The sequence below is a fragment of the Notamacropus eugenii genome, chromosome 4 (assembly GCF_028372415.1).
Source record: "Notamacropus eugenii isolate mMacEug1 chromosome 4, mMacEug1.pri_v2, whole genome shotgun sequence".
NCBI lineage: Eukaryota > Metazoa > Chordata > Mammalia > Diprotodontia > Macropodidae > Notamacropus > Notamacropus eugenii.
The window spans coordinates 327723076-327741465 of NC_092875.1; the positions used below are offsets into that span (position 1 = coordinate 327723076).

Consider the following 18390-nt stretch of genomic DNA (forward strand, 5'->3'; position numbering starts at 1 on the left):
ATCTGGTGGAGGTAGGTCAAGTTTGGTGTCCTGTTGTCCGTCTTACTCTTGGGTTTTCTTGGCAGAGATACCGGAGTGGTTTGCCATTTCCTTCTCCAACTCATTTTACAGATGAGGAAACTGAGGCAGAGTGAAGTGACTTGCCCAGGGTCACACAGCACATTCGAACCCAAGAGGAGTCTTCTGGACTGCAGCGCCAGCAGGCGATCCACTGGACGGGCGGAGTTTGTGTAGGGAAAGGGCGTCAGAAAGGACAGGGTAGGCGGGATGGTGTAAAGATCTGGAGCAGGAAGGACCTTGGGGGGCCTCTAGAGTTCGGCCACTTGAATTTCCCTAGCGACAAAACTGAACCCCAGAGATGCGGTGCCCTGACCAGGTCACGCCTGGGGGCGGGGTCTGACCCCGAAAGACCTCGGTGCCCTTGCACGCTGCAAGTCTGTCACGTGCTCATACTCCCCGGTCTGTTTTCAATGTTGATCAGAATTCGTTGTCATCGCTCTCTCCCTGGTGCATTTAGGGGCGCTGGGGGTGGGGGTGGGGGGGAATGCATCTAAAATTCTTTCCCCCTGGGTTCGTGCGTGGAGGCTGCATGCCTCCAGTTCGGCCTCATGGGCTCCAGGCTAACGTTGTAGGGGGCAGTGTCAAAGGTCACCGTCGGCCCGGGTGCTTATCCCCAGCAACGCCCCCGCAGAGGTCGCCTCGGAAAACGGAACGGCTATTTTGCGGACCGCGAGGTTGAGTTGCGGGAGGATAGAAGAGGTTGACGGACAAAAGCTGTCGTCATCAGGGGCGGGGGGAAAAAGGATCTTGAAGGACAGAGAAAAGGTGAAGGGAAGCGAGAGAGAGAGAGAGAGAGAGACAGCGACAGAGAGGGCGCGCGCCGTCCGGGAGGGATCACTTCCGGGTCACGTGGGCGAGCCGACTTGACCTTCGCCGGCGCCGCCGCCATTTTGTCCCAGTCAGTCTGGAGGCATCGGCTGCGTAGGAACTCGGTCAGAGAGCTGCAAAGATGCTGTCTGTACGCGTCGCCGCTGCCTTGGCTCGCGCCCTCCCCCGCCAAGCCGGGCTGGTAAGCACCTTGCAGAGGCAGGCAAGGGAAGGAAGGAAGGAGGGAGGGAGGCAGGCAGGAAGGCAGGGATCGCTGCTCCTCGGCTGCCGCAGCTGCAGGCGCAGTCCCAGAGGAGTCAGGGCGGGCGCCGCCATCTTGCAGCCGGGGACTGTGGAGCCGGGAGAGAACTCGGACCAGACGGGCGGGCGCAGCTTCGGCTCCTCTTACCGTGGCCCCGGAGGAGGCCTCGGATCCCCGGCCTGGCCTGCGGTGCCCGCGGCGGGAGCTGCCTCTGCCCGCGTGAAGGTCAGGCCTCCCCGGGGCGGCCCCCGGCCCTGCCCAGCCCTGCACCCACGCGCCGAGACTCGTTCCGGGCTCGCCCCCTTTGCAAGGTCAGGGGCCTGGCGGACTGCAGGGGCTGATGGCAGGCCGGCCCCTGGGGTGGTGTTGTGGGTCTGAAGGTCAGCGGGGCCCAGGTTTGCCCCCAGCACAAGGGACTCTCCGTTTCACTGGTGTCAGAGCAGGTTCTTGGCCGATTTGTACCGAATAAAGGTTACTGATGTTGCGGGATTAAGGTGCTGCGAGGAGCATAACTGCTCTTTTCCTTGACGGCCAGAAATTTTTCTAAGTAACACAAAGATTTGTGAATTTGATTTTTTTTAATTGCAAAGTGTTGGGAGTGGGGAGGAGCTGCCCTGGTGTGAAAAGTGTGATAAATGATAAGATTATTGGGACCTGAATTCAAATCCCGGTCCCGCCATCTAGTACTTGTGTGACCTTGAGTCAGTCACTTGACTGCCCAGCTGCATAATAGGAGGGAATGGGATTCGATGTCTTCGACCTTTGAAGCCATAAATCTATGACAATTCATGGTTTCGGAGAGTGAGGCATTTTGTTTTGTGTTGTTTTTTTGCTGTGACCCTGAAGAGCACGAGCCTCACACTGAAAAGGACTTCTAAAGGTCATTAGGGTTCAGTCCCTTGGAGTTTATCACTAAAATTCCTCCCATAGAGGTAGAGTGAAATAGGAAATAACTAAATTTAGACTTTTCCCAGAAAAGGAAACGACAACATTCAGTTCATTTATGCAATATTATTTGAATAAAAAGGGGCAATTCTTTTTAACTGCTGCCCTATACCTAGCGCTTGTTCTAATCCATCTTCTGTGTTTGAACCTTACTGATCACCAGTCATATTAGGATATTGTTTTCATTTCACAAAAGAGAAATGCATGTAGCTAATAAGTGTTGAATGCACGATTTGGACTCCCAAGCCCAGCACCTTCACCATGGTAGGAGGCTTCCAAGAAAGTCTGAAGTGTCTCTGTGCCTTTTATGGAGCAAAATTAAAAAGTGATGATGTCTTTCTGAGCAATAAACCCCACTAGTGATTTTAGTGTAGCATAAGAAAGATAAATTGAGATTTGTCCTTAACTTTTATTAAATACAAAATCAGACTGTTCAAATGAAGTCCCAACATCTAAATGGGGTTGAACATATGCACATGCACTAAAATAATGGCTCTATTTAAATTGATACTTAACACATATTTGCATGGAAATGAAATCTTTGAATGTTTTCCTTTGGGCCCAGGTCTCTAGAAATGCCTTGGGGGCAGCCTTTGTTGCAGCCAGGAACCTCCATTCCTCTAACAGCCACCTTCAGAAGTCTGGTATGTTCAAATTCATATTCTTATGGCCAGTATAAAAAGTTTCAGGAAAGATAAGCGTTGATTTAATTTGAGAGGAGGTCTTTTTTATCTATTTTGTGGAACATTATTTGAGAAAGCTGTGTTCTAGGCTGCTTTGTTGTTTCATTTCCATACCTTTGCACAATTTCCCCCCATGGTTGAAATGTATTTTTTCTTCACCTCCACTTCCCACAATATCTAGCTTTTTTCAGAGCCCAGCTTAAGTGCCACCTTTTGTAAGAAGCCTTCCTGACCCACCCCCCTCCAAAAAAAGACAAAATTTCCTTATTTTTATTTTGTATGTGCACTTACGTATTTGTTGATTTCCCTGGATTAAATGTAAGCTCTCTGAGAGCAGGAATTGGTTCGTTTTTGATATATAGTAGGTGTTTAATAAATATTTGATCTTGATTGATAATTTTATCTTCCCTCTGCCTCTTTAAAAAAAATGTTGTAGAGGTTTAGTAAATAGTTGAATGCATCAGAAAGGTAGTACTTGAATTTTGCGTTTGTTTTTTACCCTTTGCATCCCCTGTGCTTAACATAGTGCCTAGCACATAGAACAGAGGAATAGCTTAATATGTGCTTGTTAACTGACTATTGCATTACGTTGTTAGAATTTTTAAATTTTGAGTCAAATTAGTACTGTCAGAGGAAGACATGGTGAAAAACTGCTAATGGGTTTTTTGATTACTTTGTCACAGCTACCCTGTACAATGGTAGAACACCTTATTTTTATTTTATTGCTGGCATAACAGATACACACAGGCACTGTCTTCCCCAAGGTAGTATAAGTCAAGGCTTCTTAAACTTTGCCACTCAGGACCCCATCTGCACTTCTTAAATTTATTCCCCCCCACATAGGATCACAGTCCGCAGCTTAGGAAGCACTAAATGATAATTTAGATTCGTGATGTTTTAACATTTTTCCATTAATATTTCAGTTTGTAATTTTTCTTATTTTCTAACTGAGCCTTCTGGTTGCTGCTGCAACTGGCTTATATTCTAAGTTAATGCAAGCTTCTTGGATTTGTATACTCTTCTGTATATGGCTTCTTGGATTCTAATGTAATCTGATTTCTGTGATATTCTACCTTTTGACATTCTCTTGGGATTTCAGGCTTCTCTAATCAGTGAAGCATTTATTTCTGTCTTAGAAATGTAGGATAGCAGAACAGTGGTCTTTGTTTTACAGATGAGAAAATTGAGACCTAGATAATTCAAGGAACTTACCTAAACAAACGTCATATGGGTAACTAATGAAAACCTTCCTGTTGGAATAATCTTTATATGTAGACTGAGCATATGTCTTAAGCCAGGAACCGGGATGACTTTAATACACTTATTGTAAGGAAATAAAAGGAACTTAAAAGATCAACTAGTTTGCTCTGTGAGACTTTATCCTATACTTATAGAGTGAGTTGTTAGCATTGATGATCTATTTGTGTTTAATGATCCACTGGGTTAGTCTTTTTAATTACCTAAATTCTAAATGCTGCAGTTTTAACCAATAGTAGTATCTAGCACTTTTAACATATTTCCTTTAATTTGAGCCTCACTGACTTGTTAAGTTTTTGTTGGAGGTGGCAGTCTTTTCTATAATATAAAATAAATGTAAATTCTTAATCCTATCTGAATTCTTCATTGAACTAAATGACTTCATTTAGCTTTTAAGGCTTATTTTCAATCCTTGAGTCACCCCTATGGAGAATTGCATCATTTCTATAGAAATAGCATTTGGAAACAAACTATAAACCATATATTGCTGCTACTTTATTTTTCTAATTCTGATTAATAAACTGAGAACACAACTTCAGGCTGAATGTAACTTTGTACTTCCACTAAAGATATTGGTTTCCATAATCAAATATACAAGGAATAGAAGAGGGAGAGTATATTTGATTTCTTGAAGGACTATTTGATTTTCTTGTTTCCTCACTTGATTTGCATTGATTTTGTTGTAAGTGTTGGTCCAGGTCATCTAAGCTAAAGCTTATTTTCATAATTGGTATGTTACTTGTTGAATGGAGCTTTTGTCCTTTGGATTTAGGTATATATCTTGATAATTGTAGTGTGTATATGTTAAATGAATTTCATATATTGCAAACATTTTGCTTTTAAAAAGCCAAAAATGAATGTGTGGTGTTATTTTACTTTCTCAATAGGCACTGCTGAAGTATCCTCCATTCTGGAAGAGCGTATTTTGGGAGCTGACACCTCTGTTGATCTTGAAGAAACTGGGCGAGTCCTATCTATTGGTGATGGTATTGCCCGTGTTCATGGGCTAAGAAATGTTCAGGCAGAAGAAATGGTGGAATTTTCGTCAGGCCTTAAGGTAAATTACTTTGTGGCAGCATGCTCTATTTTCAGGTACTTAAGTTATCACTGCATAATTGCTGGGATACCTTATAGTAGAAGTGTCAAACTAACAGCTGAAAGCAGATTAAAAGTAATTGGCAAATGTTTAACAAAAAATAAAAATAAAAACATGGTGAAACATACATAATGTAAATTTGTGGTTTTCTAAGTCAATTTGTGGCTGCAGGGATCCATTTCTATTTGTATTTGACCTTAGAGCACACCTGCACAACTTGTAAACTTTAGGCTGTAGATAGGTTAGACTAGAGACAGGCTGACGGTGGTTGGTTGCTGTGAATTACGTGACACAGGAGAGTGTGCAGTAGCAACCCTAGATTTTTCCTTGAAATCCTTTTGCAAGCGCATATTGTGTAGGCCTGCTTTGTTGGGGGTGCTGTGGAGGAATTCCAGGCTTTTAATTTTGTATTATGGAGAACTTGTCATGTCAAAACTCTTTATCAATGCAGGCAGCTCTTCTACAACTTAGAATTTGAGGGTTGTCTTTAAGATGCTGAGGGATTAATCAGCTTGTTCATGGTCACAGTAGGTATTAAGTATCTTTTTAGACTGCTAGAGGGACTTGAGGGTTTTTTCTATTTTTACCATCATTCATTGTATAACATGCAGAGTAAATGTTAAAGCCCATTAAATGAATTGTAGCTGGACTACACCTAAGAAGTGACTAATTTCTGCCTCAGAAATTCAATATATGCAACCCCATCCTAATTGCAACTGGTTTTAATTTATTCTAGTTACTGATAGCTTTTCAAATTTGTGCCAACTCTTGTAGGTATTGGTGAAATAGTCTTATTAAAAATATCACAAGTGATTTCTGTGAGTTTTGGTTTCTTTTTTGGTTGATATTGTTATAAATAGCCCCCAGCCCCCTCCTCATCTTGAATAGGGCTCATTTCTGGCCGATAACAAAACTAAAAGTCTGGAGTGAAAGAAGAATCTTTTATTAGGGTCCTTGCAAAGAAAAAGGCACATTCCCTACTATGAGAGAAGTGCATTGATACAGAAGTGAGAGCAAGCTTTATAGTGTTAATTTTTAGGTGTCCCTCCCTTCCAGATCAGGATTGGTCCCAATTCTTAAAGATAGCAATCTCTGATACATTCCCACTTCATATAGCTCCTGGTCTTGATGCCCTCCCTATCAGGTGTGCAGACTCTAATCCTATGCTGGGAGTGTCAGATAATTGCAATGAATTCATTAAGCAAGCACAGTGAAGAAAAGCTTTCTTCTAATCATTGACCCCAGCCAGGTTAGGCTAATTTCAATTCTGACCCCCTTTATTAAGAACTTTTAGTTAGGCTAGCTGCTTCTCCTGAAGGCTAATTGATCAGTGGTGCTTGTTATCTTATACTACCTTGAAACTGCAACATTTTGTGAAAACCTAACTTTTTAGTGTTTACTACAATATCCTAGATGTTTCGTATTCTTACTCAGATATACTTGAAGTTTATAGGCAAGTTAAAATATTTGTTTTGAGTCATGTGACTAGACCGTTTCAGCATCATTGGTTCCTAAGTTGGGTTCCCCTGAACTGGAGCAATGTGGTATTTGGAAATAGCAGCTATAGGAAGTAGGATAAGGAAAGGGTGACCCTGTGGCAGGTGTCTAGTTTGAGACAACAGGGATTATTTAAAAACGGACTATTTTTTAAAATTATATTCTTTTTTATTATTATACCCAAGGTTTGGCTTACATTCTTGACTTTTATATCTAGTATAATCTTCCTGTTCTGAATGTGATTGAGAAGCCAATCCAATCACTCTATTAGATGGTAACTATGAATTAGGGCTTAGCACTTGAGGAATTCAGCTATTATTACATTTCTCCTCTTAGCTTGAGAATTCTAGTTTCCTATAATAAAATTACTAACGTATAATGTATAACACCAAAGAGAAGCATCGATTGTTTTATTTCTCCTTGGATTCTTTTAGGATAAATTATTTTGCATGGTTAGTCTATGAGCTGTTGTGGGTTAAGGAGGACCTTTTAAAAACTCTACAGTATTTATTAGACTTACAGTTATGTATATTTCTTTCAGGGTATGTCTCTGAACTTGGAACCTGACAATGTTGGTGTTGTCGTGTTTGGTAATGACAAACTGATTAAAGAAGGAGATATTGTGAAGAGAACAGGAGCAATTGTGGATGTTCCTGTTGGTGAAGAGCTATTGGGCCGTGTTGTAGATGCCCTGGGCAATGCTATTGATGGAAAGGTAGATTTAGAACTAATTTTAAAGAATTGAGTTGGTGGGAAGTATATCAAAACAATACTTAGTAATAATTCTTTTCTCTTGAAGGGTCCAATTGGTTCCAAAACTCGTCGAAGAGTTGGTCTGAAGGCCCCTGGAATCATTCCCAGAATTTCTGTGCGTGAGCCCATGCAGACTGGCATTAAGGCTGTGGATAGCTTGGTACCAATTGGCCGTGGTCAGCGTGAGCTGATTATTGGTGACAGACAGACTGGGTAAACATTCAATAATACGTTAAATGTTACTGTTTTCTTCTCCAAAAGGAGAAAGATTCCATATATTATTCAACTTAAAACTGATTCTCTAGAAGTAGAGAAGTGTAATTAGGTGTGCTCATGGTTTAATCAGTTGATGGCTAGTAGAATATGAATTGACAAACCTTTTCTGACTGTTAACTTAAATCTGTTTCAGCAAAACATCAATTGCTATTGATACAATTATTAATCAGAAACGCTTTAATGATGGAACTGATGAAAAGAAGAAGCTGTACTGTATTTATGTTGCTATTGGTCAGAAGAGATCCACTGTTGCTCAGCTGGTGAAGAGACTTACAGATGCAGGTATCAAGGGACATTAATGCTGAACATATTTAATGTTACTAAAAATTGCAGTTAGAATTTTTTTTTGACTTGTTCAGAGATGACTAAGGGAAGTTTTAATTGTTCCCTAAAAGAGAAGTAACCATTTTTCCTAAACTACTAGAAGCACTTGACCTTAGTTTTACTTAAGATATTATAAATTTTTTGGCATTTAATTTGGTGAATTCTGAGTTACATATCTCTAAAAGATGATGTCTTCTGGGTTTTTTTTCACAATTTGAGGGACCTGATTTTTAAATTATAATGATTTTAAATCTGAAACTGCTTTTTCTCTTCAGATGCCATGAAGTACACCATCGTGGTTTCAGCCACTGCATCTGATGCTGCCCCACTTCAGTACTTGGCTCCTTATTCTGGCTGCTCTATGGGAGAATATTTCCGAGATAATGGCAAACATGCTCTAATTATCTATGATGACTTATCCAAACAGGTTGAGTGAATTTAATTTTTAAATTGGGTGTTAAAACTTGAGTTCAAAGAACATGTCACTCTTTTTAAACACTATTTTCTATGTATACTAGGCTGTTGCCTACCGCCAGATGTCTCTGTTGCTCCGTCGTCCTCCTGGTCGTGAGGCTTATCCTGGTGATGTGTTCTACCTGCACTCCCGTCTGCTGGAGAGAGCAGCCAAAATGAATGACGCTTTTGGAGGAGGCTCTTTGACTGCCCTTCCAGTCATTGAAACACAAGCTGGTGATGTGTCAGCCTACATTCCAACAAATGTCATCTCCATCACTGATGGACAGGTATTTTGTTAGCCACAATAAATAGTTTGATAGGAAATATCTTAGTTAATTCTAAGCCAGTAATTCTCACGTTAAAAAAAAGTCTTCATTACAGAATAGTGCTTCTTGTCTTTTTCACTTTTCTGTTAGTATATTGTGATTTTTGTCAGGGTAGTAGGGCAAGAAACTATCCTGTCCAGCCTCCTCGTTATACATGAGGAAACAGAAACTCAGATTATCATGACCTGGATGATAGTATGTTGGTAAGAGTACTGGCTCTGATAATTATTACCTGTCTAACCTTGAGCATGTCCCCTTAATGGTTCTAGATCTATGATCTGAAGATCCTAAGACTTCCTTTATAGAAATACTGGTTTAGTTTTTAAAGGTTAAATTCTCAGTAAGTTTTTTGTATTTGTCATGGTGGATAATTTAATCTTTCTCATTTATAGATTTTCTTGGAAACAGAATTGTTTTACAAAGGTATCCGCCCTGCCATTAATGTTGGTCTGTCTGTGTCCCGTGTCGGATCAGCTGCTCAAACCAGGGCTATGAAACAGGTAATTTGATGTCACCGTTGTAAAGTTAACAAAGTGCAGAAATACTTAACATTATTACCTGTGATTAATAAAGAACTCAGTATCCATGTTTATCTTCTGCACTCTAGGTGGCAGGTACCATGAAGTTGGAGTTGGCTCAGTATCGTGAGGTGGCTGCTTTTGCTCAGTTTGGTTCTGATCTAGATGCTGCTACTCAACAACTGCTGAGTCGTGGTGTGCGTCTGACTGAGTTGCTGAAACAAGGACAGTATGGTAAGTTGTGCCTCTTGTTTTTGTTATTTCTTAGGCTAGGATCTGTGAGCCAGTAGAGACCAGAATAATTGTCCTATCCAACCCCTTCATTTTTTACAGATAATAAAACTGAGTCCTAGCGAGAGGTTAAATAACTTGCTCAAGGACAAACAGGTTGTGGCAGTTAAACACAAGATTCATCCCAAATCTAGTCCTTTTACCAATATGCCATATTGATTTTATTTGAAAACATAATGGTCTTAATGGTTAAAGAAAAGTAGCAAGATATGTCAGATTGTAAATATTCTTATAAATTAGCTTATGATTCTGGTGATGATTTATTTATATGTACAAATATATATAATTTATAACCAAAGACAACAAAGAGTTTTCCTGTGTTTTAGCATAGTGATAATGATATCTGGAATCCAAATATAGATAAGTGTTGGTTTTCTTTTCAGCTCCCATGGCAATTGAAGAACAGGTGGCAGTCATCTACGCTGGTGTACGAGGATATCTGGACAAACTGGAACCCAGCAAAATCACCAAATTTGAGAGTGCTTTCTTAGCTCATGTCATCAGCCAACATCAGTCCCTCTTGGGTAATATCAGGTATGACAAGAAGACATTTCCTTTGATCAGATACAAAATTTTGCTAATTTTTTTTTTCATTTTTTAATAAAATATAAATTTTCTCTAGATGAAAATTACAGTGGTGCTTTTGTTTTTTGTATGCAGGACTGATGGAAAGATCTCAGAACAGTCAGATGCGAAATTGAAGGAAATTGTCACAAACTTCTTGGCTGGATTTGAACCTTAAACTCCCATGGATTTTATCATATGCTAGTTTGGTTTTGTCAGTGTTTCTTCTTGTGATTCGGTTCCATTCATTATAGGACTTTAATAATGCACTTTTGTGCCTAATGTACAGAAATCCTATTATGAATAAAAGGGTTCCATGTTATTGTCTTCTTGTTGTCACTGAAGAGATTGAACCTATTTGCCTAATTTAAACTATAATTAGGATTTTTGGCACAGGTTTTTAATGGCTTCCTATTTTGTAATGGAAGTGAATTTGGGTTCTGATTAGTTCCGAGATTCTTAACTTGGGGAGCTCTGTGAAGTTTTGTTTTGTTTTTTAATATGATGTTCAGTTGTGGGTCTTCTTGGCAAAGATACTGGAGGGATTTGCCATTTCCTTCTCCAGTGTTGTCCCCATTTTACAGATGAGGAACTGAGACTGTTAAAAGTGACTTGCCCAGGGTCGCATAGCTAGTAAGTGCCTTAGTTCAGATTTGAACTCATATCTCCCTGACTCTAAGCCTAGTATTCTATCCTCTGTATCCCCCAGGTGCTCCTACATATGACTTTCAATATAAATTTCAGTGTAGTTGGTCTTTATACCTGATGCAATAGTCTTTTCACTGTATCTCCTAAACCCAAAAGAATGTTTTAATTCATTCAACATGTCTGAATAACTTAAAAGACCAATTCTAACCAATGTAGTTTTAATTTATGTAAGATATGATTCAGAGCCTTAAGTTTTCTATGTTCAAGTAAAACTTGGGGAATAAATAACATGTGTGCTGCATTGTGTAAGGTAGGTGGCACAAGGGATAGAGCCCCCCACCCCTCCACCCTGGCCTAGAATCTGGAAGACCTGAGTTCAAATTTAGGCTCAAAGCAAGAGTAAGAGCTATATCAAGGACTAGTTACATAATCCTGTTTGTCTCAGTTTCCTCATTTGCCAAATGGGCTGAAGAAGGAAGAGGCAAAGCACTAAATTATCTTTGCCAAGAAGTCCTCAACTGGGGTCTCAGAAAGTTGGACGCGACTGAAACAACTGAACAATAACAGGCCATTCACTGAGAGCTCTTAACATCTTCTGTTTCAAGTCTTGTCACAATCTCCTCCAGTGCCCTCACATGAAAAGGTGGCCCTTCTTTGCCAAAATGAACTCCTGTGTGTACAAGCGATCCCATTCCATCACATCTCCAGCAGATTGCCTCTTTGTCTTTTTTGCTATCTAAAATGCACTCATGTCTCTATCCCCCCAAACCCTCAATAATTCCATCCGTCTCCATTATCTGATGTTTCCACTTATTCCTTTCACTTAAGTTTCCCAGACTAGATTCTGATCTCATCATTCAATTGCAACTATTCTGTAAAAGATTTATTGTATAGGGTCTTGCCAAATCTAATGCCTTTTTCTCACCATGTTCTTTTTTTGGGGTTTTTTGTGACCTACCTTCCTGGTTCTCTTAACCTGTCTTAGCCCTCATTTTCAATCCAGGCCATCCCTGCTTAATGGAGGGACCTTCACATCCCTATTCTGAGCCTTTTTTTCATCTATACTATTTTACTTTGTATTCAGTGGTCATTTTTATACAGATGATTGTAAGAGTTATCCAGCCCTAACCTCTAGTCTCAGATTTCCAGTCATACATTGAACATCTTGAAATGGTTATCCCATAGGTGTGTTTAACTCAGCTTGTCTAAACTGAACTCGTTTTCTCCTCAAACCTTCCCTTCTCTAACTTTGCTTTTACTCTGGAGGATACCACCATCCTTAGAGGGTGTTATCCTCTACTCAGCTTTTCTCATGCCCTCCTCACAGCCTCCTCACAGTTGTAAAACTTATACCTTCAAAACATTTCTCATAAACACCACCATCTCTCCTGACACTGCCCCCCTATTGGTATAGGCCTTTTTCTCCTTGTTCCTAAACTGCTGCAGTTTACCCTCTTTGGTCTCCCTGCCTCAGTTGTCTCCCTAATTCCAGTCCATTGTCTAGTCCACTCATCTTTCAAATTGATCCTAAACTGTAGGTATGGCCCATCAACCCAAGTCTACACACAGGAGGCAGAAAGGATCATCTGGGAAAAAATATACAAGATCACACCAACATCCCATGACATGTTTTATGTCACTTCAGCACAAAGCAGTTTTGGTGACGTGTTATCAGCCTGTTTAGCCTTGTCACGTCTTTTCATCTGGTTTACTTGGAACTCCACAATTCTAGAAAAATGTACAATGCAAGTAAAAACCTGTCTAATGTAAGGTGTGAGCTATAATTATAAAGGAATTAGTGCTGCTGCAACTAAAAAAGCACCCATTAAGCTGTGCATTAATGAAAACAAATAAAGCACTAGACAAGACACCAATTGTAAATTGCCCGTGGTTGGATTCCTGAATAATTAAAATTGCACCTGGAGGAAAAAAAAATTAACTGACAAGATTTTTTTGCATGAGGAAGAAAAGATCAGAATTTTAATTTTTCAAGTCCAATCATCGAATGCTATGGAAAGGTTGGTACCAAATCTTGAAGTGCTAAACAGTGACTTGAAGGGAAACAAGGGTTATTAAGACTAGGTGGCCTATCAAATGCCCTGATTAAAACATCCCATGCACGGATTCTCTATTTTCAAGGAATCTAACAATATTTCACGGTAATCTTCTGATTCATAGGATTATGAGTATGAGTTGAAGGCTATCTCCTCCAACCTTGTAAGTGAAGAAACACCTACTGACAGACGTAGTGATTTGTCTAGTCGCACAAGTAGTATGAGGCAGGATTCCCGCCCAGGCTTTCTGACTCAAATTCACCATTTTTCCACCATACCAACTCTGAGGATCTCAGGGTGATAAGTAGAAATAACAATTTTGATAGAAATGAAGACTGGAAATTCATCAATAAGATTTTTATTTTTTTTCCAACACATAAGGACTTTTTAAGAATGAATCTAGTCAATTATTTATTGAGTCTATTTTTCACTTGATTTCCCATGTAATTCAAGATTGTTGATTCTTTTCTAATAGCTCATTCTCCCTCAGAAGCATTCCTAGACTGTGATGTAGATCTAGGTATTCTAAGTTCTGCCAACTGCTCGCACTGATCCTATGAAATGATAATGATATTTACTTAATGTCTACTATGTGCCTGGCAGAGTGCTAAGCACTTTACAAAGATTATCTCCTTTGATCTTCACAGCAACCCTGGGAGAGAGGTGCTGATGAGGCAAAAGTTAAATGACTTGCCCAGGGTCATACAGCTATTGAGTGTCAGGTGTTTCTGACCAGTCCTGGCACCATCCACTGTGCCACCCCCATTATAAAGGAAGAAAGAGAACATTTGTATATCAATACTGTGAAGTTAAGTGAAGGGTCACCAATTTGACATCTGGTATAAACATTAAGGAGTTAGGCCTGCTTTCCCTTCTGAGCACAAATGGTACAGATGGGACTTTCCCCAATCATGAATTTGATTTTTTTAATGGGATTAGTGATGCTAAAAATGTTTAAAAAAACAAAAATCCCTCACCATCACCTATGAATAAAGCAAGAAAAACAAAACCATTGTTAACAAATATGCATAGTCAAATAGAATTAATTCCCACATTGACTAAATCCAAGAAAAATAATTCTGATGTAGAGTGAAACAGTCAAGAAAACATACACAATTACTACAATGTAAACAAAAAAAAGTAACGAATCAAAAGTGAATGTTGCAAAATGATAAAAGAACAAAATGGCTCATGAGAATGACAAGAAGCCTCCACTCCTTTCCAGAGGTGGGACTCGGTACATGAGTGTAGTACACTGCACATATTTTCAGACTTGATGTATTGATAAATTATGCTAATTTTTTCTTTTTTTAATCTTAAAAAATACTATGTGTTCTATGGGATGGCTCTCTGGGAAGGGATGGGAAAGGATACTGGACAGAGTTGATGGTGCAAAAAAAACTCGTTATTTTTAAAAAAGGAATCCATGATTCTTTCATGTGGGAACTCCCTTCATTGGCATAGACCACAACTTTTCTAAAACTCAATAGGTGGTCTCTGAGTGTTTCTGTGGCTAAAAAGTTCACTACCCTGCAGCCAACCTGGTGAGGAGCCTTTCTTGAAATGGGCTTGGCTGGTCTAAACCACTCTGAAATTTCTTGTTATTATTGCAGTCTTGTTTTGCCTTTGAGAGATTTCCCCTTACTTTCTCCCCATTTTCCCATACCTCTCTACCTTCTCATCAATTTATACGTTATATTAGGACCTCTTTTTACTTTATTCCTGGCTTCAGTCTTTCTGTTAATTGTCCTACAAGACTTTCCTTGGGAAGATTTCTTTCCCTTCCCCTCTTTTTCTGTGACATGTGTTGTTTCAATGTTGAGATGGTATACATGACAACGCACTCAGGCATCTTTTTTTTTTTTATTTGTCCTGAGTGGTAATTTAATGGGTATGTGGAACCCCCAGGGAGGAAACTCCTACCATTGCAGGCCAGCAAGTATTCTACCACTTAATCGACTAAGAGAGTTGCCTAGGTTAAGTTACTTTCCCAGAATCCTATAGCCAATATTGCGAGAGTTGAGATTTGAATTTATCTTCTTGGCTAGATAGAAAGCTGGTCCTCTTATAAACTATAACACGTTGCCTCTTGCTGGATTAATAATAAAGAGTTGACATTCACATAGCACTTTAAAGTTTGTAAAGTGCTTTTTAAGAAGTACTGCTATCATTTTGTCCATGTTCTAATAGCTAGTAAGGGTTAAATAGTGTATCCTCACTCAGGTCTCTGCTGATTCAAAGTCCAGTGCTCTTTCTACTTCAAAATCAAATTCATCATTTGCAACGCTGAATTTAAGTGAGTTGATTTCCCTTATAAAAATAAAGAAGTTAACCAAATAGATAAAAAACAGAACCCAACAATATGTTGTATACTAAAACCTATTTAGTGTCAGAAAATGTACACATATTTAAATTGAAATAGGAATGGTGAACTAAAAGAATGAGGAGTGGGTATGGACCCTACGCTGTGTACAAAGCAAGGAGCAAGTTCAGAAGCAAGCCGCAGTGATGGGGCTCAGATCCCAGGATCAGAGCCTGGTCTGTGTTCCAGCTCTATACCAATCTGAAATCTGCAAAGAAAAACCGTGGCAGGAATCCCAGACCAAAGAGAAGTCTATAGTTCTATTACTTTGAACCACCGGAGTTTTTCAGATGGCTCTTAAGAGGCTGAACCAGCAGCAGTTTACTGAAACTTCAAATGAACAAGCCCACAAACCTATTGCTCAGACCTAAACCTAGAACAGAAACTTGCAGAACCCAGACCAGTGGGACGGTGATCAGACTTGCTCTGAAACAAGAAAGCACTGAAAGCTTGCAACTCCAACCTGGGCTGCCTCTGAGATCCTGAAATAACATAATACTCAATACCCTCAGAAAGTAGCAATAGAGGCAGCCCAGAAGTATACAGAGCCTGGCCCTACCATGAACTCCAAAGTCAAAAAATAGCTGGGAGAATGAACAAACAGACAAAAATACTAGCATAAAGAGCTACTATGGTGCCTGGGATGCTGAAAGCACAAAGCCAGACAAAGAGAATGACTCTAAGATATCCATGAGCAAAGCCTCAAAGAAGAATACAGCTTAGGCACAAGTTCAACTAGAATTCGTGGAAGAGATGAAGCTTTAAAGATTAAAAAGCTAAAATAACTATAAATGAGAGTGCTAGAGGAAACAATTGGAAAATAAATGAGACCCATGAAAGAAAGAACTAGAAAAGGAAGTAAAAACCTCATACAAGAGACACAAAACCTTGCCAAAGCAACAAATTCCATGAAAATGAGAATGGACCAAATTGAAGCTAATGACTTCATAAGATAATTAAAAAATATTAAATTCAAAGACTAAAAAAATAGAAGAGAATTCAAGGTACTGCAGAGCAAAAACAATTTACCTGGAAAAAAGATGGAGAAAAGAAAATTTAAGGATCATTAAACTACCTGAAAGCTATTACCAAAAAAAGAGGCTAGATGTCATATTTCAAGAAATCATAAAGGAAAATAGACCAGATTTCTTGGAACTTATGGGGAAAATGAATACATAAAGAGTCTGTGGAGGTGTTGACAAACTTGATGTCTCTGCTTTTCCTTGCACTGAGCTCAAAATCTGAGGAGGAACAGGTCCTTGGATTTTCTTTGTGAAGAGCCTAAGTCTGGTAATTTCCTGATTCCCATGGTCACTGGATTATTGACCCTTGTGCTGAATGTCATCTTAAAGATGGAGGCCCTTCAAAAAGGTTGAAGAGAGAGAAACTGCAAGAAACAAGACTTCCCTTAAAAACAAGGGCTCTGTCTGGGTCTCCCTTGCTTGGCTTAAAAACCTGCTCCATCATTCCCCTGCCCATAGGTGGCTTCACAGAATAACCAATTCCTTCTAAACTTAAAGAAAAGGCATCAAATCTATCCTTTGAGCCAATATCAGATTAATCTTCTTTGATTATGCTTTCCTTATGCCATTTTCCTGATTGAACAATTATTGCAAGAGCTCCTCATTGCCTGCAAGATTTAGTCTAAATCCCTTAGTTTGTCATTCAAGGCCTTCCAGAGTCTGATACTAAGCCTTACTTTTGATACTCATTTTTCATTCCTCCCCAAGATGAACCTTTATGCTGACAGGTATTAGAAGAATCAAAGTTGGAAGGTCAACATAGTTTTGAGGTATGAGCTGCATAAACATGTTGGATGTTCAGTCATTGCTGTGAATTTATCAGTTTTTTCTATTACATAATTTGTTCATGAGAACAAATATATGTGCATATTTGTGTATACACAGGAATATATGTCAGTAATTTGATGGGTCCAAATTTCATCAGTCTGGCTGTGGATCACAGCCCGTCCATTGCTTTCCATCTTGTACAATGATAAGTAATTATTTCTGGTAATATTCAACTTAGAATAGGGGTAGGTCCCTATATGACGAAATTCTAATTTGTGTCCAGAAAGACAGAAGACACTGTTAAAGTCAAGATAGTCACAGAGGCCAGAAGAAGAGAAGCTGAGAAAAGGCTACAGAAGGCAATGAAGATAAGTAGTGGACAGAAGAACTGACCTGAACTGAGCTCAGCTGACTAGAGGTATGCAGGCTCTGCAATTGAGTTTGGGAGCTGATTCGATTAGATGAAATCTCTGATTGCAGGAGCTGATGCAAAAAAACATCTGTTTTTCTGAAGAGCTGGCTAAGAAAAAGCTGTCTTGTTTCTATGGCCATATGAAGTTTGAGAGAGAGTAAGGCCCTCAGAGAATTGCCTATATTTCCTTTTATTGTCTACTCAAAACCCAGAGAGTGGACCTGAATAGTTTTGGAGATCCAGGCTTAAGGGAACTGCTTTTCACCCAAAGGTTAGCACTGCTTCAGTACCCAGTCAAAGTAGCAGACCTGGGAAGTTCTACAAGTGCCAGGTTTAAGGCTACTGTTTGCTAAAAAAGCTTAACCCTGCTTTGGAGTCTAAGAATAATAGAGAAGTGGCTTCATCCAGCAGTAATCCGAGAGACCCAGAAGAGGAGGCTTATCCAGCAAGTGATACATGCTATATTATTACTTAAAGAGATCAAGGGCAACCAGAACTATGTGGTAGGGGGGTTGGGGGGTTGTTCCATAGCTGTTCTTTGTTGGTAGAACAATTTGTATGCTTACTACCATATAACTTAGATTTTTTCCCCCTCCCTCCCCCTCCTTTCCCCCTACTTCCCCCCTCCCTCTCCAAGATGGCATACAATTGTATATAGGTTCTACACATACATTCCTATTAAATACATTTTCACCATAGTCATGTTGCATAGAAGAATTAAAACGAATGGGAGAAATCATAAAACAAACCAAAACGTAATACAAAAGAAAATGATCTGCTACATTCTGCAATTGAATTCCATAGTTCTTTCTCTGGATGTGGAAGGCATTTTGCCTTAAAAGACCACTGGGAATTTTTTAAGTCCTTGCATTGCAATGAAGTTCTAAGTCTACCAGAAAAAAACCCTTGCACACTGTGGTTGTTGCTGTGTACAGAGTTCTCCTGATTCTGATCCTTTCATTCAGCATCAGATCATATAAGTCTTTCCAGGCTTCTCTGAAGTCTTCCT

At 39.6% G+C, this 18390-nt stretch overlaps 1 protein-coding gene across 1 annotated transcript; it reads left to right on the forward strand.

Annotated features, from left to right (window-relative positions):
* Positions 1-574: 574 nt before the first annotated feature.
* ATP5F1A (ATP synthase F1 subunit alpha) lies at positions 575-10437 on the forward strand. The gene is made up of 12 exons (XM_072605228.1): positions 575-1069; positions 2640-2718; positions 4902-5071; positions 7149-7322; positions 7407-7573; positions 7770-7918; positions 8236-8387; positions 8479-8703; positions 9135-9242; positions 9350-9494; positions 9935-10085; positions 10212-10437. Exons 1-12 carry the CDS (start codon positions 1010-1012, stop codon positions 10291-10293), a joined length of 1662 nt encoding a protein of 553 aa, XP_072461329.1. The 5' UTR covers positions 575-1009; the 3' UTR covers positions 10294-10437.
* The last annotated feature ends 7953 nt before the right edge of the window (positions 10438-18390 follow it).